Source organism: Marmota flaviventris, chromosome 17 (genome assembly GCF_047511675.1).
Source record: "Marmota flaviventris isolate mMarFla1 chromosome 17, mMarFla1.hap1, whole genome shotgun sequence".
Taxonomy (NCBI): Eukaryota; Metazoa; Chordata; class Mammalia; order Rodentia; family Sciuridae; genus Marmota; species Marmota flaviventris.
In genome coordinates this window covers 62,620,036-62,643,170 of record NC_092514.1, presented here as the reverse complement: position 1 = coordinate 62,643,170, position 23,135 = coordinate 62,620,036, and the positions used below count along the sequence as shown (strand labels likewise).

The following is a 23,135-nucleotide window of genomic DNA, read 5'->3' as shown; positions in this document are numbered from 1 at the left end:
GCAAGTGGGGCATGGCTGGAGTACGTGGGTCACTGGAGACATGCTTTTTTTCCTGTGGCCTCTTGCCCTGTTTCCTTACCCTGCCATGAGGCAAGCCGCCCTTCTACCATGACGTGCTGCCTATGTTGGGCCTAGAGCCAGCTATGGACTGAGACTTCTGAAATCATGAGCACTCAATAAATGATTTCTCCTCTTGAGTTGTTCTTGGTGGGTATTTTGGTCACAGCAACACAAAAGCTGACTAAAACAGGGACCCAGCAGATATCACATAGTTTAAGCGACATCACCAATAGGGAAATTATCACCTAAACCAATGAAAGGAATACAACATCACTTGATATAACTGCCCCAAATGCATAATCTGAACTAAATCATGAGGAAACACCAACAAATCTTACAGTTTATAAAACAGCCTGTAGTCTTACAATGTCAAGGTTAAGGGAGCGAGCCTGAAGAATTGTTCTAGGCTAAAGGAGATCGAGATAGAACTATTAAATGTAACACAATGAGCTTTTATGTGGTAAGGACATTATTGAGAAAATGTGAATGGTCTGTAGTTGGTAGTGATGTTACCATGTGCTTCTACTTTTGATGCCTGTATTATGTAATATAATCTCTCCAGTTACAGACATTACACATTAAAAAACACAGGGAAGTGGGACATTCCCCTTGCAACTTACTTTTTCATTTTGAGATAGGACTATGCTAAGTTGCCCAGACTGGCCTTGAATTTACAATTCTCCTGCCCCAGCCTCCTGAATAACTGGAATTACAGGGGTGTACCACCACACCCAGCCTTTTAAAATTGCTTAGACTGATTATGAACCACAGACAGCCTTCCTAATACCTGAGACTAGAGTGTATGCCCAAGTCTGGCCAGTGCTTTCAATTCTTTAGATACAGATTACAGGGGCAACAGGGCTTAAAGTCCAGGGAACTAAGATTTATTTTTGTATGTGTTGGGGACTGAACTCAGGAGTGCTTTGCCACTAAGCTATCCCCTTACCCATTTTTTAAGTTTTGAGACAGTCTGGCTAAATTGCCCAGGCTGACCTTGAATTTATAACCTTCCTGCTTCAGTCTCTGGGAGAGCTAGCATTAGTGGCATGTGCTACCGTGCTTGCTCTGACTTTTAGATTTATTTACTTGGTATTGGGGATTGATCCAGGGGAGCTTTACTACTGAGCTAAGTACCCAGCTCTTTAAAAAAATTTTTGAGACACAGTCTAAGTTGCGTAGGGCCTTGCACAAGTTGATGAGGCTGGCTCTGAATCTGTAATCCTCCTGCTTCAGCCTCCTGAACTGCTAGGATTACTGGCATGTACCACTGCACCTGGCCAGCTTTTTATTGTTTTGTACTGGGGATTGAACCTACTGGTGCTTTACCATTGAACCACATCCTTAGCCCTTTATTTTATTTTATTTTGAGACGGGGTTTCATTAAAATTGCTCAGGGCTTGACTAAATTGTTGAGGCTGGCTTGAACTTGCAATACTCCTGCCTCAGCCTCCAGGGTCGCTGGGAATACAGGTGCACACCTCCATGCACTGGCTTTTTAAATTTGTAATTCCTATGTATAAAATTTCAGTTATTAAAAAGTTTCAGTTATTAAAAAAATCTCAAGGGGCTGGGTTGTGGCTCAGTGGCAGAGCACTTGCCTAGCACATGTGAGGCACTGGGCTCCATCCTCAACAGCACATAAAAATAAACAAAGATATTGTATCCATATATAACTAAAAAATTTTTTTTAAATGAAACCAATTTTTAACAATGAAAACCAACAGCGGGAGGTAGTACAGTAAAGGAAAAAATAACCAAAGAGGAAAAACAAATCATGTTAAGTAACATAAATAAACAAATATGGCTGGAAGTACAAACCATAACTCAATAGTAAGCCTAAATGTCAATGGCTTAAATTCACCAATCAAGAGACACAGGCTAGTAGAATGGATCAAAAAAAAAAAAAAAGATCCAACAATATGCTGCCTACAGGAGACGCATCTGATAGGAAAAGACATACATAGACTGAAGGTGAAAGGTTGGGAAAAATCATATCACTCATATGGACCTCGGAAGCAAGCAGGAGTGTCCATACTCATATCAAATAAAATAGACTTCAAGCCAAAGTTAATCAAAAGGGATAAAGAAGGACACTACATACTGCTCAAGGGAACCATACACCAACAAGACATAACAATCATAAATATGTATGCCCCAAACAATGGTGCAGCTATGTTCATCAAACAAACTCTCTCAAGTTCAAGAGTCAAATAGACCACAACACAATAATTATGGGAGACTTCAACACACCTTTCTCACCACTGGACAGATCTTCCAAACAAAAGTTGAATAAAGAAACTATAGAACTCAATAATACAATTAATAACCTAGACTTAATTGACATATATAGAATATACCACCCAACATCAAGCGGTTACACTTTTTTCTCAGCAGCACATGGATCCTTCTCAAAAATAGACCATATAGTATGTCACAGGGCAACTCTTAGAAATTATAAAGGAGTAGAGATAATACCATGCATCTTATCTGATCATAATGGAATGAAACTGGAAATCAACAATAAAAGAAGGAAGGAAAAATCCTATATCACTTGGAGAATGAACAATATTTACTGAATGATCAATGGGTTACAGAAGACATCAAGGAGGAAATTAAAAAATTCTTAGAGATAAATGAAAACACAGACACAACATATGGGAATCTATGGGACACAATGAAAGCAGTTCTAAGAGGAAAGTTCATTGCTTGGAGTTCATTCCTTAAAAAAAGAAAAAACCAACAAATAAATGATCTCACACTTCATCTCAAAACCCTAGAAAAAGAAGAGCAAAACAACAGCAAAAGTAGTAGAAGGCAAGAAATAATTAAAATCAGAGCTGAAATCAATGAAATTGAAACAAAAGAAACAATTGAAAAAATTGACAAAACTAAAAGTTGGTTCTTTGAAAAAATAAATATGATTTATTTTTAAGATCGACATACCCTTAGCCATGCTAACGAAGAGAAGAAGAGAGAGAACTCAAATTACTAGCATACGAGATGAAAAAGGCAACATCACAACAGACACTACAGAAATACAGAAGATAATTAGAAATTATTTTGAAACCTTATACTCCAATAAAATAGAAGATAGTGAAGGCATCGATAAATTTCTTAAGTCATATGATCTGCCCAGATTGAGTCAGGAGGATATACACAACCTAAACAGACCAATATCAATTGAGGAAATAGAAGAAGCCATCAAAAGACTACCAACCAAGAAAAGCCCAGGACCGGATGGGTATACAGCAGAGTTTTACAAAACCTTTAAAGAAGAACTAATACCAATACTTTTCAAGCTATTTCAGGAAATGGAAAAAGAGGGAGAACTTCCAAATTCATTCTACGAGGCCAACATCACCCTGATTCCTAAACCAAACAAAGACACTTCAAAGAAAGAAAACTACAGACTAATATCTCTAATGAACATAGATGCAAAAATCCTCAATAAAATTCTGGCAAATCAGATACAGAAACATATCAAAAAGATTGTGCATCATGATCAAGTAGGATTCATCCCTGGGATGCAAGGCTGGTTCAATATACGAAAATCAATAAATGTCATTCACCACATCAATAGACTTAAAGATAAAAACCATATGATCATCTCGATAGATGCAGAAAAAGCATTCGACAAACTTGTAGAGCTGGTCAAACAAATTCAGCAAAGTGGCAGGATGTAAAATCAACACGCATAAATCAAAGGCATTCCTGTATATCAGTGACAAATCCTCTGAAATGGTAATGAGAACAACCACCCCATTCACAATATCCTCAAAAAAAAATAAAAAAATAAAAAATAAATAAATAAAACACTTGGGAATCAACCTAACAAAAGAGGTGAAAGAACTATACAACGAAAACTACAGAACCCTAAAGAGAGAAATAGAAAAAGACCTTAGAAGGTGGAAAGATATACCTTGTTCATGGATAGGCAGAACTAATATCATTAAAATGGCCATATTACCAAAAGTACTCTATAGGTTTAATGCAATACCAATCAAAATCCCAATGGCATTCCTCACAGAAATAGAAAAAGCAATCATGAAATTCATCTGGAAAAATAAAAGACCCAGAATAGCAAAAGCAATTCTAAACAGGAAGAGTGAAACTGGCTGTATAGCGATACCAGATTTTAAACTATATTACAGAGCAACAGTAACAAAAACAGCATGGTAATGGTACCAAAACAGGCAGGTAGACCAATGGTACAGAATAGAGGACACAGAGACCAATCCACAAAATTACAACTACCTTATATTAGACAAAGGAGCCAAAAGCATGCAATGGAGAAAGGATAGCATCTTCAACAAAAGGTGCGGGGAGAACTGGAAATCCATATGCAACAAAATGAAATTGAATCCCTTTCTCTCACCTTGCACAAAAGTTAACTCAAAATGGATCAAGGAGCTTGGAATCAAACCAGAAAGTTTGTGTCTAATAGAAGAAAAAGTTGGCCCTAATCTCCATCTCGTGGGGTTGGGCTCCAAATTCCTTAATAGGACACCTATAGCACAAGAGTTAAAATCAAGAATCAACAAATGGGACATACTCAAACTAAAAAGTTTTTTCTCAGCAAGAGAAACAATAAGAGAGGTAAATAGGGAGCCTACATCCTGGGAACAAATATTTACCCCTCACACTTTAGATAGAGCTCTAATCTCCAGAGTATACAAAGAACTCAAAAAATTAAACAACAAGAAAACAAATAACCCAATCAACAAATGGGCCAAGGGGCTGGGGATGTGGCTCAAGCGGTAGTGCGCTCGCCTGGCATTCGTGCGGCCCGGGTTCGATCCTCAGCACCACATACAAAGAAAGATGTTGTGTCTGCCGAAAACTGAAAAAAAAAAAAATATTAAAAATTCTCTCTCTCTCTCTCCCTCCCTCTTTCACTCTATCTTTAAAAACAAAACAAAACAAAACAAAAAAAATAAAACAAAAACAAATGGGCCAAGGATCTGAACATCGACACTTCTCAGAGGAGGATATACAATCAATCAACAAATACACGAAAAAATGCTCACCATCTCTAGCAATCAGAGAAATGCAAATTAAAACCACTCTAAGATACCATCTCACTCCAGTAAGAACGGCAGCCATTATGAAGTCAAACAATAATAAGTGCTGGCGAGGATGTGGGGAAAAGGTACACTTGTACATTGCTGGTGGGACTGCAAATTGGTTCAGCCAATTTGGAAAGCAGTATGGAGATTCCTTGGAAAGGTGGGAATGGAACCACCATTTGACCCAACTATTCCCCTTCTCGGACTATACCCAAAAGACCTAAAAAGAGCATACAACAGGGACACAGCTACATCGATGTTCATAGCTGCACAATTCACAATAGCTAGACTTTGGAACCAACCCAGATGCCCTTCAATAGATGAATGGATAAAAAAAAAAATGTGGCATTTATACACAATGGAATATTACTCAGCACTAAAAAACAACAAAATCATGGCATTTGCAGGGAAATGGATGGCATTAGAGCAGATTATGCTAAGTAAAGCTAGCCAATCCCTAAAAAACACATGCAGAATGTATTCTTTAAGGGGAGCGACTCAAAACAGGGCAGGGAGGAAGAGCATGAGAAGATTACCATTAAATAGGGATGATATGTGCGTGGGAATGGGAGAGAAGGGGAATTGCACAGAAGATGGTAGGAGCCCCTCATTGTTATGCAAAATTACATATAAGATGGTGTGAGGGGGAAGAAAAATGAGAGAGAAACATGTCACAGTAGATTGGGTAGAAAGAGGGGAGGGGAGAGGAGGGGGGATAGGAAGGGCAGCACAACACAACAGACACTAGTATGGCCCTATGTATAAACGTGGTTGTATAACCAATGTGATCCTGCAATCTTTGTACACATGGAAAAATAAGATTAAGATTACGTACCCCATTTGAATCAAATGTATGATATGCCAAGATCATTGTAATGTTTTGAGCAACTAATAAAAAAATTAAAAAAAAAAAATCTCAATTACTAGTTGCAACATGGCAATACAGAACTCAGTGAAAGAACTTGAGAAAAGTATGTTAATGGGCTTTATAAACATAACATGATTGTGAAAATTGATTAAAATAATGTTTCCTAGGGCTTGAATCCAATTATTGAGGGCTTGAATTTGAATTTATTTGTTGTGGTGCTGAGGACAGAACCCAGGGCTTCCCATCCTCTAGGCAAGTGCTCTACCACTGAGCGACATCCCCAGACCTTTCTTTCCTTTTGGTACCAGGGATTGAAACCAGGGGCACTTAACCACCAAACCACATCCCAGTCCTTTTTTATACTTTATTAGAGACAAGAGTTTTACTGAGTTGCTGAGGCTGGGTTTGAACTTGCCATTCTCCTGCCTCAGCCTTCCAAGTTGCTGGGATTGCAGGCATGCCCCACCGCACCCAGCCCCAAGTCTTTTTTCTTAATTTTGAGATAAAGTCTTGCTAGTTGCCAAGGGTCTCACAAATTGCTGAGGCTGGCTTTGAACTTGCGATCTTCTCGTCTCAGCTTCCCAAGTTGCTGGGATTACAGGTGTGTGCCACTGCATCCAATCCTTGTTTAAATTCTTGAGTTGTCCAACATCAAGAAACCAGCACTTCAGATGTACTTTTTAGAAAAGTCCCCAAACAACGAGCTTGTGCTGTATCAGGAACAGGTGCCTTTCAGCTGGTGGTGGACAGAAGAGGCTTGCGGTATTTGCACTGAATCCAAACTCGGTACATTATCAGCTGCTTCCCTCGGTTCACTTGCAATCGACGATCCACCAGATTCTGTACCTTTTCTAGTCCGGCAGTAGTGAAAAGTGTGTCCAGTTCATCTGGTTTGGAAAGAGAAGATGTTTATGTATTTTCCCCTGAAGAAAAGTATTTTGTTGACTACCTCCTATATTAAATGGGCTGTGAGAGTTGCTGTCATTATGCCTTTTAGGTGGCACCAACAGCATAGTTCTGTTACTCACGCAGTGATGGCTTGGTAACAGCAAGTGCACGTTCAGGCTGGGGAAGCCAACTTCATGGGAAGGGCAGTGTGAAACCCAGAGGAAGATCTTTTCAGAGTCAGATGATGGGGAGGGGTTTTTAAGTCAAAAGTTACAGGCCAAGATTTTAAAAAATTCTTTGTTTCATATTTGGTGTCCAGGGCTTTATGAGCACCTTAAATTTAAATCTAAAAGCTGGGTGTATTGGTGCACTCCTGAAATCACAGTGGCTCAGGAGGCTGAGGCAGGAGGATCTCAAGTTCAAAGCCAGCCTCTGCAACTTAGCTAGGCCCTAAGTAACTTTGAGAGACCCTGTGCCTAAATAACATATTTAAAAAGGCTTGGGTATATAGCTTGGTGATTAAGCACCCCTGGGTTCAATCCCCCATATCAAAAACAAAAACAAAACAAAAAACAACCAACAACCTGTATATGTGTACATCAAAGCAACTATTTTTAGGGGAGAGATTTCATCACTTCATCCAAAAACTCAAAGTATGTGTGTGACCTTAGAAAGGGCTCATGAACAGAATATTCATAAAATACTGGTGAAGGAAGATGCCTGCAAACAGAGCAGACAAGAGGAAAGCAGTTCCAGGTTATACTTGGAGCTCAGAGGAAATGACTCACTGAAGTAGCTGCACCTCAAGTACAGCCCAGTGTCAAAGGCAAAGCAGGCTGGCCTGAAAATGAGTCTTATCTTTTCCACTACTGGGGACTGAACTTAGGCAAGCTCTCTTCTGCTGAGCTACATCTTCAGTTGTTTTTATTTTTATTTTAATATTTATTTTTTAGTTGTAGTTGGACACAAATACCTTTATTCCACTTATTTATTTTTATGTGGTGCTGAGGATCAAACCCAGGGTCTTGCACATGCGAGGTGAGCGCTCTACCGCTGAGCCACAACCCCAGCCCAGTTGTTTTTATTTTGAGACAGGTTCTCACTAAGTTATGGAGGCTAATCTCGTCAAGCTTGCAATCCTCCTGCTTCAGATGCTGTGTCCGGCCAGAAATGAATCTTGCAAAACAAGTAAATTTCCATTTTGGATAAAGTGACAGAAAGAAAGAGCAAAGTAATGGACTGAAGGCCAGCATAAGTGGGTGGAGAACTGCCGGAGAAACATTGTCCAAAAGCTAAGAGGGGCCAAGTCAATCTTCTTCTCAAAGTATACTGAAGCACTTATCTGGCATCTTGGAGACCTTTAGAGTAAATACAGATCATCTTTTTCATACCTTGTGTGAAGAAGTAAACTCTGGTTCCATCACCTCTCACATAGAAATTTTCAGATAGACACTGACCTGTGGAGGGACATGGTAAAAATCAGACACACTTCAAAGCACTTTTTAAATACACTGCTAATCAAATGTGCATCAACACTCTGATTTCTCACCAGGGCATGAAAACTCACATGTAAAATTCCAGCAATTCAGGAAGCTACGGCAGGGGGGCTGCAAGTTTATCAGGGAACATGTAATTCTTTTTTTTTTTTAACTGATTACAGAATGCATTTCAATTCTTATTATACATACATACCACAATCTTTCATATCTCTGTTTATATAAAGTAGGTTGACACCCAATTTGTGTCTTCACACATGTACTTTGGACAATGATGTCCATCACATTCCTCCATCATTGCTAACCCCCTGCCCCCTCCCTTTCCCTCCCACCTCTCTTCCCTATCTAGAATTCACCCATTCCTCCCATGCTCCCCGTCCCTACCCCACTATGAATCAGCCTCCTTATATCAAAGAAAACATTTGGTATTTGTTTTTGAGATTGGCTAACTTCACTTAGTATTATCTTCTCCAACGCCATCCATTTACCTGCAAATGCCATGATAATTTATTCTCTTTTATTGCTGAGTAAATTTCCATTGTGTATAAACGCCACATTTTTTTTATCCATTCATCCACTGAAGGGCACCTAGGTTGGCTCCACAGTTTAGCTATTGTGAATTGTGCTGCTTAACCATTGATGTGGCTGTGCCCCTGTAGTATGCTGTTTTTAAGTGATTTGGGTATAGTCCATGGAGAGGGATAGCTGGGTCAAATGGTGGTTCCATTCCCAGATTTCGAGGGAATCTCCATACTGCTTTCCATATTGGCTGCAACAATTTGCAGTCCCACCAGCAATGTATGAGTGTATCTTTTTCCCCACATCCTCGCCAACACTTATTGTTTAGTTTTGATTTGCATTTCTCTAATCGCAAGAGATACTAAGCATTTTTTCATATATTTGTTGATTGATTGTATACCTCTTCTGAGAAGTGTCTGTTCAGGTCCTTGGGCCATTTGTTGATTGGGTTATTTGTTTTTATGGTGCTTAGCTTTCTGAGTTCTTTGTATACCCTAGAGATTAGTGCTCTACCTGATGTGTGAGGGGTAAAAATTTGCTCCCAGGAAATAAGCTCTCTGTTCACTTCACAGATTGTTTCTTTTGCTGAGAAGAAACTTTTTAGTTTGATTCCATTCTATTTATTGATTCTTGGTTTTAATTCTTGCGTTATAGGAGTCTTGTTAAGGAAGTGGGGGCCTAATCCCACATGATAAAGATTAGGGCCTACTTTTTCTTCTATTAGAAGCAGAGTCTCTGGTTTAATTACTAGGTCCTTGATCCATTTTGAGTTAAGTTTTATGCATGGTGAGACAGGTTTAATTTCATTTTGTTGCATATGGATTTCCAGTTTAGGGAACATGTAATTCTTAGCTCTGTATGCTAGACTTAGCTGATGAAAACAATAGTTTTTTTTTTTTTTTTTTTGGGGTGGGGTTTGTTGTTGTTTTTAATCATCCCCAAGCCCCAGATTAAGTTAACAGCACCATCTTTTTTTTTTTTGGTATGGAGGATTGAACCCAGCACTTAATCACTGAGCCACATCACCATCCCTTTTTATTTTTTGACACAAGGTCTCATTAAATTGCTGAGGCAGGCTTCAAACTTGCTATCTTCCTGCCTCAGCCTCCTGAGCTGCTGGGATCACACAAGTGAGCCACCACAACTAGCTTTACTTTTTATTTGAGACAGAGTCTCCATAAGTTGCTTAGGGCCTTGCTTAGTTGCTGAGTTCAAGGCCAGCCTCAGCAGCTAAACATGGCCCTAAGCAACTTAGTGAGACCCTTTTCAAAATAAAAAGTAAAAAAGGCTGGGCATATGGCACAGGGGTAAAATACTTCTGGGTTCAATTCCCAGTACTAAAAATAAAAAAAATAATAAGCACATACCTTTCTTTGAACTAGCCAATGAGAGGGTTAGAAACAATTATTTCTTTATTAACATTTCCTCTAAGTTTTGTTTACTGGCCATTTAGATATGCTCTTCTGTGAACTGCCTGTTTTTTGGGTGGGTCAATGATCTTTTCCTTATCAATCTCATGACAGCCTTTTGAAGGGCATAGATACGAGTCTATCTATTAAATGTTCTAGAAATACATCTATTCAATTTCTCATTTGTCTTCTAATTAAGAGAAAAAAATTCAATGCTAGTATGGAACCCAGAGCCTGGTACACACTAGGGAAGTGCTCTACCACTGAGAGATATCCCCAGTCATTTTAATTTTGAGACAGGTTCTTGCTACATTGCCCAGGCCTTGAATTTGCCATCCTCCTGCCTCAGTCTCCTGGGTAGCTCAGATTACAAGCTTGTAGCTCTGAACCCAGCCTCTTCTAATTTTTCAATGGCATCTTTGATCATACTAAATTTAATATTATTTATGTAATCAAATATCTAAGCATAGCTCTTTTAAAGTAGTTATTTTGGTTTAAAAGACCTAAAACCCAGATTGCACAAAACTCTTATTAAAAGTTTTTGTAAACATCATCCCTTTCCTTGTTATGTATCAAGTGGCTTACAAACTGGGCTCTAATTCTGAAGTCTCCTTCCACTGACGTCTAGGTCTAGTCTGATGGTAAAACCACCATTTAAGGGCTGGGGTTGTAGCTCAGTGGTGGAGCGTGCCTCGCTTGTGTGAGGCACTGGGTTTGGTCCTCAGCAGCACATAAAAAATAAAATGAAATAAAGGTATTGTGCCCATCTTCTACAATAACAAACCCCCCCAAAACAAAAATAAAACAAATAAACAAAAAACACCATTTAATAATAATGGCAAAATACCTTTTTTAAACCGCAGCTGGGCCATGTCATAGCGACCATAATCTCGCAAAAGCATCATTCCTCCAGGCTTCAGAAGTCTGCTCAGCCTATTGATAGCTTTTTGCATCCTGTGGGGAAGAAGGGAAGAAAGATTAGGCCTCCTTAGGAAAAGGGCTCCTTTTCCCTGCCGCATATCCCTAAAAGCCCGTGGACTTCCTAACTTGGACACATCAACCCTGAAATTACAGCTCCTCTGCCTCTGTTTCAGTTAAAGAAGCTCAAGGAAAGCCTGCTTTGCCATAGGGCTCTGTAGTGAGCAAAGTTCCAAATTCTCCATTTGGCTTACTTTATCCTGGGCCCGGGATTGCTACCCCACTCTACTCATTTTTTGTAGTACTGGGGATTGAACTCAGGGACACTTTACCACTGAGCTATACCACCAGCTGTTTTTAGTTTTTATTTTGAGGAAGGGTCTCTTTCACTAAATTGCTGAGCCTGGCTTTGAACTTGCTATCCTCCTGCCCCAGTCTCCAGAGATTATAAGTGTGAGCCACAGTGCCTGACTCTTGTGCTATATACTCCTGTGGCTCTCTGGGAGCCCTGACCAAACAATGTGGGGACTGCTAGCAAGTCATATACTACCCCAGTAGACTTGAGATCTTTCAATGCAAAGACTGTCCCCAGTGGCCTCCCTCCCTCCAATAGGGGACTGAACTCGGGATACTTTACCACTGAGCTACATCTCAAATTTTTTTTTTTTTTTTTAGTTGTAGATGGACACAGTACCTTTATTTTATTTATTTTTATGTAGTGCCAGGGATCAAACCCATTGCCTCACACGTGCTAGGCAAGTGCTCTACCACTGAGCCACAACCCCACCCAGCCCTGTCCCAGTTCTTGTTTAAATTTTGAGTCAGGTGTGGTGGCACATGCCTGTAAATCCCAGCAACTCAGGAGGCTGAAGCAGGAGGATTCCAAGTTCAAGACCAGCCTCAGCAAAGTATCAAGAACCTAAGTAACTTAGCAAGACCCTAACTCAAAAGGACTGGCGATGTGGCTCAGTGGTTAAGTATCCCAGGTTCAATCTGCAGTACCCCCCCCACACACAAAAACAAACAAACAAAAAATATACATATGTATTTGAAACACAGTCTCACTAAGTTGCTGAGCTAAGGCTGGTCTTGAACATGTGATCCTGTTGCCTCAGCCTTCTGAGAAACTGGTATTATAAGTGCATGCCTCTGTGCCTGCTGAGACTGTTTTTGTTTGTTAAATGAAGTCCTTTCCTTAAAAACTTACAATTTCTGAGCCAGGTCTGGTGGTGCATGCCTGTGATGCCAGCAACTCAGGAGTCTGAGGCAGGAGGACCACAAGTTCTAAAAGCCAGCCTCAGCAACTCAGTGAAGCCCTGGGTAACGTAGTGAGACCCTGTTTCAAAATAAAAAATAAAAAGGGCTGGGGATGTGGCTCAGTATTTAAGCACTGGTGACAAGCAAACAAATCAATCACAGATGGTATGGCTTCTTCATGTCCATTAGAACATAAAAAGACTTCTTAATTTTAGAACTTTTAATTTAAGTTTTCTGACCAAAACTTTCTTTTTGCTAGGCTACTAGTTAAAGGACCTAAAACTTACTTGTCTGAGCCAGGCACAGTGTTGCGCACCTGTAATCTCAGCTATTTGGGAGGAAGAAGTAGGAGAATCTCAAGTAAAAGGTCAGTCTGGGTAACTTAGCAAGATCCTGTCTCAAAACAAAATAAAAAGGGCTGGGGGAGAGCTCAGTGGTAGAGTGCTTGCCTTGCATGCATGAGGCCCTGCGTTGAATTCCCAGTCCAAAACAAAACAAAAAATCAACCAACCAACCAACCAACAAACTTACTTGTCTGGAAGAACTGCTGAAAGAACAAATATGAGAATGATGACATCAACACTGTCCCCAGGCACTGGATAATTCTGATCTTCATCACAGAAATCATGAACAAAAGCAAAACAGCGAGAAGAATCATACTCTGAATTTGTCTGCACACAGGCGGAGAAAGAAATGGGTCAGAATAAGTGAGCATAGCTTGAGATCAGCTTGTCGCTGCTATTACTTCCAGCAGAGGGACCTACTTCTAGTAAAACAGATAGGGAAGATCCTGTGCAATTCAAACTGGTGCTTTTAAAAAATTATTAATTATATATTTTTAATTTTTTTAGTTGTAATTGGGCACAATACCTTTGACTAATTAATTAATTAATTATGTGGTGCTGAGGATTGAACCCAGGGCCTTGCACAAGCTACGTGAGCACTCTACTGCTGAGCCACAACCCCAGTCCCCAAACTGATGCTTTTAAAAGGAGCATTTCTAACTACTTTATTTCTTTATTCTGATGCACTGTCACACCAGTCAGATATGAAGTTAGATCTGGGGACTGGAGAATGCCAAGAAAATTAAGAGACCAAAAAACTCATAAGGAGAAAGACAAAGTATATTTAAGTGATCTTGAGCCACAAGATTAACTATTTCCAAGCTGGAAATGGTGGTGGTGTATGCCTGTAATCCCAGCAATTTGGGAGACTGAGGCAGGAGTCACAAATTCAAGGCCAGCCTCAGCACCTTAGCAAGACCCTGTCTCAAAATAAAAAATAAAAAGGGGCTGGGAATGTAGCTCAGTGTTAAGGGCACCCCTTAGTTCAAACCCTAGGGTATCTTCCCCATCCATGTATCTTCTTTTTCTTTTTTATGGTACTAGGGATTGATCCTAGGGGTGTTCTACCACTGAGCTACATCTCCAGCCCTTTTTGCTTTTTAAGACGGGATCTAAATTAGTGACCCAGAGTGGCCTTGAACTTGTAATCCTCCTACCTTAGCTGCCTCAGTTTCTGGGATTACAGATGTGAGTCACTGCACCCAACCATGTCCCTTTTTCCCAAAAATGTGACTTGGTTCCCCACTGGTCACAGCTGAACCAGACAGAGTGAGTAGATTTCTAAGCAGGGCTGAATAAATCAGACTATTTCTGGGATTTTAGAATTGGGACAGTCATTCTGGTGAACATAGGTTTGGAAAGGTGAAGAGCCCTGTTCTAAGTTCTACAGTTGGATGGTGGCAGATTCAGTATTTAGTATACCTGGCTCTTAACCCGGCTGTTTCACTAAATCTTTTATTTAGGCCATAGTGCCAAAACATAGTGAACCCCTTTATTTAGTAAGTAAAAAATCCTGATATGAGCCACTGAACTTACCTGGACTAGTTCCACAGCTGTGGAAGAAAAATCACAACAGTAAACAAAGAGGCCTGGGTCACTGAAATGGGCAGGAAAAAAAAAAAAAAAACAGAAAAATTAGGCTGCAAAATAGACTGTGTCTATTTTCTTTCTTGTAGCAGATAAAGTATCAAGTGGCAGAGTACTGTACCATTCATTCAAAGAAACCGTACCTATTAGTTACAACACATATTTATTAAAAATATTACTTTGCCTTCAAATCAAGCTGGGCCTGATGGCAGCCTTCCTGCATCTTTCTGCTGAGCTTCCTTAGAACTTTCTCCATGCTAGGAATACATCTGTGCCTACAAGCCTGGCTCCACTACACAGTGAATGGTGTGAAGACAGAGATTACATCTTATACTTAATTCCTTCGTCAAATGCTGAAAGTCTACTTTGCTGGACATCATCCTAGATATTGGGGCGAAAAAGAACAAGATAAAATCCCTGTTTTTATTCCTTTTTTTTTTTTTTTTTTGGTACCAGGGATTGAACCCAGGGCACTTAACTATTGAGCCCTTTTAAAAAATATTTTATTTAGAGTTAGGGTCTTGCAAAGTTGAAGCTGACTTTAAATTTATCCTCCTACCTCAGCCTCCTGAGCTGCTGGGATTACAGGCATGCATGACTGCACCCAGCAAGGCCATAATTACTGTTGTTGTTATTATTATTAAATATTTATTGTTTAGCTGTAGTTGGACACAATACCTTTATTTCACTTATTTATTTTTATGTGGTGCTGAGGATTGAACCCAGGGTCTCACACGTTCGAGGCAAGCGCTCTACCATTGAGCGACAACCCCAGCCCTGTCTTTTATATTTTTATGTGGTGCTGAGGATCAAACCCAGTGCCTCACGCATGCTAGGGAAGCGTGCTACCACTGAGCCACAACCTCAACTCCAAGATACATGTTTTTTTTTTTTAGAGAGAGAATTTTTATTTATTTATTTATTTTTAGTTTTTGGCGAACACAACATCTTTGTTTGTATGTGGTGCTGAGGATCGAACCCGGGTCGCACGCATGCCAGGCGAGCGCGCTACCGCTTGAGCCACATCCCCAGCCCAAGATACATGTTTTTAATGAGGTTAATGTGTCACTAAATCCTGTTTGGCAAATTATTAAATAGAACCTTTGAGAAACAATGGGTTTACAGGAAAATATGGAATTAGAATGTCATTTCTACCTGTGGCTTGAGAATAGCTGTGTAAGAGATGTAGTTTGATTCTAAGCTGAGTTTATAAAACTATAGAAATTTTGTGAGTGGTAGGAGTGTTTCATGTTATTTGTAATAAGTCTCTTTGGGATCACACTGAATTTATGCTAAAGTTAGAGTAGAGCCCCTAGGTAGCCAAAAAAGATCAAGTGATTAGTCAATCACAGTGGTGAAGACCTGCAATCCCAGCAACTTGGGAGGCTAAGGCAAGAAGTTGATTTGTGGACGGCCAGCCTCAAGAAATTTAGCAAGACCCTAAGCAACTTAATAAGACCCTGTCTCAAAATAAAAAAATGGCTGGGGATATAGCTCAGTGGATAAGAGTGCTTGCCCCACATGCACAAGGCCCTGGATTCAATTCCCAGCACCAAAAATAAATAAATAAATAAACAAACCAATAAACAAACACACACACACACACACACAGGTGAAGCACCCCTGGGTTAAATTCCTAGCACCAAAAAACCATACCAAAACAAAAAAACAAAAAACTCCCACAAAAAACCCCAAACCAACCAACCAATAAAAACCCAAACCTACTTATCTACTATCTCAATCAAGTGATTTAGAGGGTTCTAACTTCCAGCTCCCTACCAACCTGCCAGGAAGGGAATAGGGGAAGGATATTAAGCTCTATAAAGATTCCTGATGGAGGGTAGGTGGGGATGATTTTTGCCGAGCTACTGGGTTGGTGAACACATCCACAGGCTGGGGGTGTATGGGAGGAAGAGATACATCCCATAATTCCATTGGGGCTGTTCTGAAACTCAGGATTTTCAGGTCTCACCCTATATATCTCTTCATTTGGCTGTATATCTGTACCCTTTATAATATCTTTTATAGTGAACAGGTAAATGTAAATAAAGTATTTCCCTGAGTTCTGTGATCTACTCTTAAGAAATTACCAAACCCAAGGAGGGTATTGTGGGATCCCAGATTTATAACCCACAGGAAAAAATGTGAAGGCCTATATTTGCAACTGGCATTTGAAGTGGGAGTGCAGTCTTTTGGAATCTGACGCTAACTCCAGGTAGACAGTATCAGAATTGAATTGCAAGAACACAGCTGGAGTTGGAGATTTGGTCAGTATGTGGAAAACAGCACACACATCTTGTGTGAGAATTGTTCTGAGTATAGCAATATTTGAGTTTATATCAGAAATGGAGATAGGTCAGCTTTCTCAACTCTACTCAGGGATTAATGATAATCTAGTGATTGTTACAGAGGTCAGGAAGGCAGAGAAATAGATTAATGAACATGTTCTAAGCATCTTAGAAAGCACTATATATTAACACTATAACAGGTTTTTAAATCTAGTTTCCCCCATGACAAAGGTAGCTTACACAGCAAATTAAATTAAAACGACTCACAAATGGAGAATGTTGAAACCTAAATTCCTTGTAATCCATGTTTCTGGACAACCACTGCTGACAGTTTAATACAATAAGAGTTCTAAAAGAACAAGGGACCCCCAATCTTTGTCCTCTTTGCTGCCATATAGTTACACTTGACAATACACTTACTTGTTAGTTTGTAAAATTGGAAAGACTGTATTTCCCACACCACAACCAACCTAGAGATAAAAATGAGCTATTAGTCATAGAAGCTATTAATAATATTCACAAAACCATTAACTCTCTAAAGCTAAATAATCAATAAATAACTTTGCTAATTGTACAAGGGAAGGTATAGTGACTAGAGCTTAACAGTACCCGTTACATTATTTAATCTTGATGTTCTTAAAGAGGTAGCCATAAAAGACAGGAGCATGGGCTTTCATTAGAAGGGAGCTGGTTCAGAATATGGGCATGGGCTACCTTATTTATTTTTTAACAGTATTAGGAATAGAACTTGGGGTTTCATGAATGTTAGGCAAGTGTTCTACCAGTGAGATATATCCCCTGATACTTTTTTTTTTTTTTAAATTATTTTTAAGTTGCCCTAGATGGCCTTTAACTTCTGATTCTCCTACCTTAGGCTCCCTAGTAGCTGGGATTACAGCCCTTGTACCATCACATCTTGCTATCTTTACTTTTTAAGTCCTAGCAAATGTCCCATCGATAAAAATATTTTCCTACTGAGTTCCACTGTACTATTACTGGAAAAACAGACTGAATTGAAAACTACAAAAAAGGATACCTTATTAACTTTGTCCTAAATACAGCACTGCCTGTGGTAATAAAAACAGCAAGCATATACTGATACTGATGGCTTACTACATGTCAGACACTATTCTGGTATGTTTATGTACATTATCTCAATCTTCCTAACAATGAGGAGGCCAAGAAGCAACAAATCCCAATACTCTGGGAAGCGCAGGCACTTGTCCAAAATCTCTCCAGAGAGGGGGTAGGGGTGTAGCTCAGTGGTAAAGCACTTGCCTAACTTGTACAGGCCTTGGGTTCAGTCCCTAGCAACATACACACACACACACACACAAAGTCACACCACAGGACTCAATTGCAAGGCCAACCAGCTCCAGAATTAGCTTTCAGTGGACTGTATATTTCCTTTATTGTGAAATTCTATTATAATACCCATCTAAACATCTTTCCAGTTCAAAAAATACAGGCAATTCCAGGCCAATATAAGGGTCAAGTTTAGTCAACTTCATCAGATAAGAGTCATTTTTGTGGTAAGGCTTTCTATTTTATTTTGTGTACACAATGTGACAGCTTCACTAAGTCCACTAAAAGGAACCTAAAGGAAGTTACCTCAAGTATTCGGTAAGTGGCTGAGGATCCAGGAAACTCATCAGCACAAATTTCCAGGTGACTGAGTTTCTGTGTTACAGTCTCCTCCACAGAAAACATCTGTGCTGTATGTTCAAGGGTGCTAGAAGAACACTTGTGTTGTTCTCCCACTGTTAAGCCATGTCCATCTTCACTGCTTCTACATGCAGAGATTTCATTCCTTTTGTTCTCCAACATTAAATCCTTTAAGTGATTTTGATTTTGGCTAGGTGCCAGTTCGGGGAATTCAGTAAAAAGCCAGTGTCTATCCTTGAAAAATCTATTTTCATGAATTTTGTAGAAGTCATTCCAGTATTTATGGGCATTGACTTCATAATCAACTGTAAAGAGTCAAGAAAGAATTTTATGAGTCAGGTCTCAAATATTTTACATTATCTAATGTCAATTATCCTGCTTCACTAAATATCATTTTACACTAAAAGTAACCACATGTAGAGCCATAGTCACAGAGCTGAAGGCACTTGAGGTAATTTAGTTCTGTTATTATTACACCCAAATCCCCCTGATTTGTCATTCCCAGGGAGTTTAATTTCTGTTGGAACCATCACACAGGGAACTTCCTACCTATCATTTTCCTTTCATGTCTCTGGATGGCTACTCAGTATTGGAAAATTCTAAAATTAAGCAAATCCCTAGCATCACACACACACACAAGCAAATATCTGTCCAATCACTTTTAGTAAAAAGATCCTATTGTTTCTTGGGGCCAAAATAAACAACTTTTTAGTATTTGTGGGCAGCTACTTTCCCCTCTAAATATTTTATTTTACAAACTAAATGTCCCAGGATCTTGGGTTGTTCAAGTAAACTTAATGGTTACCTATGTAATCAGAGATCTTTGTTAAATATGTCTCTCTCTCTCTGGTTCTTCAGAGTGTGAAGTCCAGATAGGAATTCAATATTACTAGTAACTAAAAATGAAACAAGGCTCAAAATAGACAACATAAAAATGTCTGTAGGTGAGAAGGGTTTTAAGGAACCAAAGAGACTAAAGGAAGAAATGTGGACTGAAGCTGGGCATGGTGGCTCATGCCTGTAATCCCAGCTACTCAGGAGGCTAAGGAAGAAGGATTGCAAGTTTGAGGCCAGTATAGGTTGCAAGACAAAAAAGAAAAAGTTAAAAACATTTAAAGTGATTAAGGCAGTCTCAGATTTGTTTACTTCTTTGCCAATACAAGGTCCCAACTTGTGTAGGGAGTTTTTTTTTTTTTTTTAAAGTAAGGAATTGGATTTTAGTCCCTTCACTTATATTACTGACAGCTTACCTTTGGGCAAAACACTTAATGTCCTGTAGTCCAAGCTTCTTTCCCGCCCCCTTCTTTTTGAGACAGGATCTTCCTATGTTTCCCAGGTTGGCCTTGAACTCCTGGGCTCAAGTGATCCTCCTAAGCAGTGGGATAACAGGCGCACACTGCTGCACTCAGCTAAACTTTCTGTAACTGTATAAAGATGAAGTGTACTACATGATTTTCAAAATCCCTTTAACTCTACCTTGCTTTACCTAGCCTTTCAAACTATGCTGGGTGAATAATTTGTAATTGGAATATTTTTATTATTGTATAGAACTCTTTTAGTGGGCATTACTCTCAAACTTCTAGTTGGACCATCAATTGTCTCTTAGGACATAGGACCAACTAGTCTCTAGGTTAATTTTGCCTACTCTCCAAGGAGGGACCTGTTTTCCCTTGGCCAGACTTCTGTATTCTGCTTCATGCATCTTTCCTTGAGAAGTTCTAAGTCCTCAAACCCATCCCATAAGGAAAAGACACATAAATACTAGCTGTTACTCCTTCCCAACAATATTTAAAATCTGTTCACTTAAATCTATCTTCAATGGCAACTCTCAAGTACCATGTAAATCATGAAGAAAATACATTCACTAACATAACGTACCATACAGTTTCCAAAGACTAACCACATCAATATAGTACTAGTCAACAAGGTTAAAAACTCAATTGCTAGAATAAGTTGTCCTCCCCCAAGTAATAAAAAAAAAAAAAAAAAAAAAAAACCCACAGGAAACCCTAAAGTTAAAACATGCTCTATGCCCCCAGCAAGGCTAGGTTAAAAAAAAAAAAAAAAGCGCCTTTTCCCTTCTTGTTCCTCCCTCCCCCTCCCGTTCTACTCCCGAGTTCTTCATCAGGCAAGTAACCAAGGACCTTGGCAGCTGCGGTTCGTTGGCCTCTCTGCAAGGCACATTCTCTAGCACGCTGGCTGAGATACCAACCACCGACGCCTGCCCGGGCGCACCTTGTTTCTCTGGGCACACCCGCTGAGAGCTGTTCTCCTGCACTTTCCTCTCTGCCGCCGCGGCTTGCTCTTCCGACCACTCCACATCGTCCCTGGGAAAACCAAACAGGCAGCTTAGGGGCCTCTCATCTCAGCTGCGAGCAGGGTCAGTCGCCGGCCGGGAAGCACGTCTTCCCGGGAGGAGCGCGCCATGGCCAGGGCAGTTGTACTAGTGGCCTGTGGTCAGGGGCTTCTCCAAGCGCTCGGAGCAGCGGGACGGGGGCGAGCCGCAGGCCGGACGAGGGGCAGGGCAGTTACCAGGCATTGTGGTGGAAGACGCGCGCTGGGTCGCTCAAGAACCGGCTGCCGAACTGTTGCCTCTTCCCGCCCAAGGCGGCCGACACACCTTCAGGACACGAGTCAGCCATGGTACCGGAGCCGGAAATGCCTTCTTTCCGTAACGCGAGAACCCCTGTGGGCCACGCCCCTTCCTGGACGCCTGGGACCCGGCCGGGAAAAGAGGGAGGCGGGGCGGCCAACGAGTAGGCGAAGGGAGCTGGCGGAAAGGGTGCGAGCCGAGTCGTTTCTTCCCGACGAGTTGTTGGTGGGCGGGCAGGGTGTGAAGAAAGTGGGAGACATCCCTCTTGAGCCCCAGTTCAGTGCTGGGCTCCTAACAGGTTCCCCAGTTAAGTTGTGTGGAAAAATCTTGAATCACTCTAGTGAGGGTACGTGGCCTCACTGTGGAGCTGATAGCCGGAGAACTGAGGAAGGTAGCAAGCCGCGGAATAACTGGAATGACAAGCGAGCGCCACTTCCGCCATCAGCACCTTTTTTTAAAAAAACAATCTGTAGCCTGGTTTAATACACCCAAGATCTAGGGCTTGGGTTCAGTCCCCTCCAGGGGTGGGCGTGGGGACCGTAATACACACATACCAATAGTCTGTAGTATTAATACATTTTCAGCTTACATTTCTATTTCCAGAACTACTACGAGTTGATTCACAAGAGTCTAGAAATAGGCTGTCAATATAAAATAAGGCCCGGCATGGCGGTAGCACGCCTGTAATCCCATTTTCTCTGGAGTCTGAGGTGGGAGGAGGCCAGCCAGGGCAATTGAATGAGATCCTGTTTCTGAAGGACTGGGGATGTAGATCAGCAGGCAAGGCCCTGGGTTCAATCCCGGGTACAGAATTTCCCTATCTATCTATCTGGTTGAGAAGACTTTCAAGAGAAGTGTGATGACTACTACCTAGGAAAGGGTTATTTAATTAGTGCAGTGCTAGACATGGTACATTGGTATTCTATTGCAGATTCTTTGTATAGGTAAAACTAAGGAGAGCAACGAGAGAGTACTTTTCCCATTAAAGAAGCGGAAACAAACCCAAAGCGCTCTCTATCCATGAAGAAAAAGACATGGATTGATTAAAAAAGAGAAGATAAGATACTCAAGAACATATACTTTGTTTGAAGACAAAGTACTTTTGTTATTTTCATGGACTTCTGAAGCGTTTTGAACAGAAGCTCCATTCCAAAATACAAATACAAGAATTTCTTTCTTTTCTCAAGGCCAGCTGTTTGCAGATAAGGTGGCTGAATTAAATTTATTTTTGACATCATCTTCTTTCATCTAAGGGCTATTTTTCTACCCTCATCAAAAGCTGTTAGAGTTTCCATTCCACAGTTCCACTGCATATCTTTTCTTGTTTTCTTTTTGGTACAAGGGATTGAATCCAGGGGCGTTTACCACTGGGCTACATTCACAGCCACCTCCCACCCCCATTTTTTAAAAAATTTAATTTTGAGATAGGGTCTCCTTAAATTGCTCAGAACCTCACTAAGTCTTGGCTTTGAACTTGTGATCCTCCTGTCTCAGCCTCCTGAGTCACTGGGATTACAAGCACACTCCATCATGCCTGGCTTCCATATTTTCTCCTTTTTTTTTTTTTTTTTTTTTTTTTACTTTAAAAGACTATTTTAATTTAGCAGACAAATGTAAGGCCATTTATTTCCAAAAAAAAGTGTCTAAATTTACCATTTCATTTTTTTTTTCTGTTTTACATAAACTCATTAGGAGCCTAAAATCTAGTCCAGCAAGTTGGGGATCTGACCAAGGTCAATCTGATGGTTTAGAATTAGACCACTTGCACGGTTTAAGTTAGCTGTGAGAGGGACACAATCATGTTGGCGGAGTCGTGGCTCTATGGGTAGATGCATTTGGAGATAGATCCACCACATATTTTCTTGCAGAGAGATTCTTTTCTGTATTTGTTGGCAATATTCTATTAGTTCCAAAATTGGTCATTTAAAATATTCAACAGTTTGGGTCTTTTTTGTAAGATGTTTTAAAATATCCTAAACTCAATTTTATAGAATTATCTTTGGTTGGCTTGTACAACAGAATCTTTTGAAGAATCTGAAATAATTGTTCAGAAGAAGTTTGGAATACACGCTGGGAGTTCTGTGTGACTGGATTGAAACACTATTTCAGAGGAGCTAAGGGTCCCTCTGGTGGTGAGTAATGAGAACTCTTCTAGCTCAGCAAATGTTATGGGTTCA

At 40.3% G+C, this 23,135-nt stretch overlaps 1 protein-coding gene across 1 annotated transcript; it reads right to left on the bottom strand.

The window, feature by feature from the left end:
• Positions 1-6,344: 6,344 nt before the first annotated feature.
• Positions 6,345-21,113, bottom strand: Mettl2a (methyltransferase 2A, tRNA N3-cytidine). Its single transcript, XM_027946238.3, has 9 exons — positions 20,898-21,113; positions 20,601-20,692; positions 18,312-18,670; positions 17,121-17,170; positions 14,362-14,422; positions 13,013-13,152; positions 11,154-11,260; positions 8,274-8,339; positions 6,345-6,881 (listed from the first exon to the last, which is right to left on the bottom strand). Exons 1-9 carry the CDS (start codon positions 21,005-21,007, stop codon positions 6,727-6,729), a joined length of 1,140 nt encoding a protein of 379 aa, XP_027802039.1. The 5' UTR covers positions 21,008-21,113; the 3' UTR covers positions 6,345-6,726.
• Between the last annotated feature and the right edge of the window lie 2,022 nt (positions 21,114-23,135).

What these genes read in the sequence shown, in the direction of transcription:
- Mettl2a (XM_027946238.3), bottom strand. Translation starts at nt 21,007, where the DNA reads ATGGCTGACTCGTGTCCTGAAGGTGTGTCGGCCGCCTTGGGCGGGAAG. An exon ending in GTCTTCCACCACAATGCCTG is followed by an intron (nt 20,693 to 20,897) that starts GTAACTGCCCTG and finishes TGGTTTTCCCAG; the next exon opens with GGACGATGTGGAGTGGTCGG. An exon ending in TCAGCAGTTCTTCCAGACAA is followed by an intron (nt 11,261 to 13,012) that starts GTAAGTTTGTTG and finishes TCTTCCCCACAG; the next exon opens with GATGCAAAAAGCTATCAATA.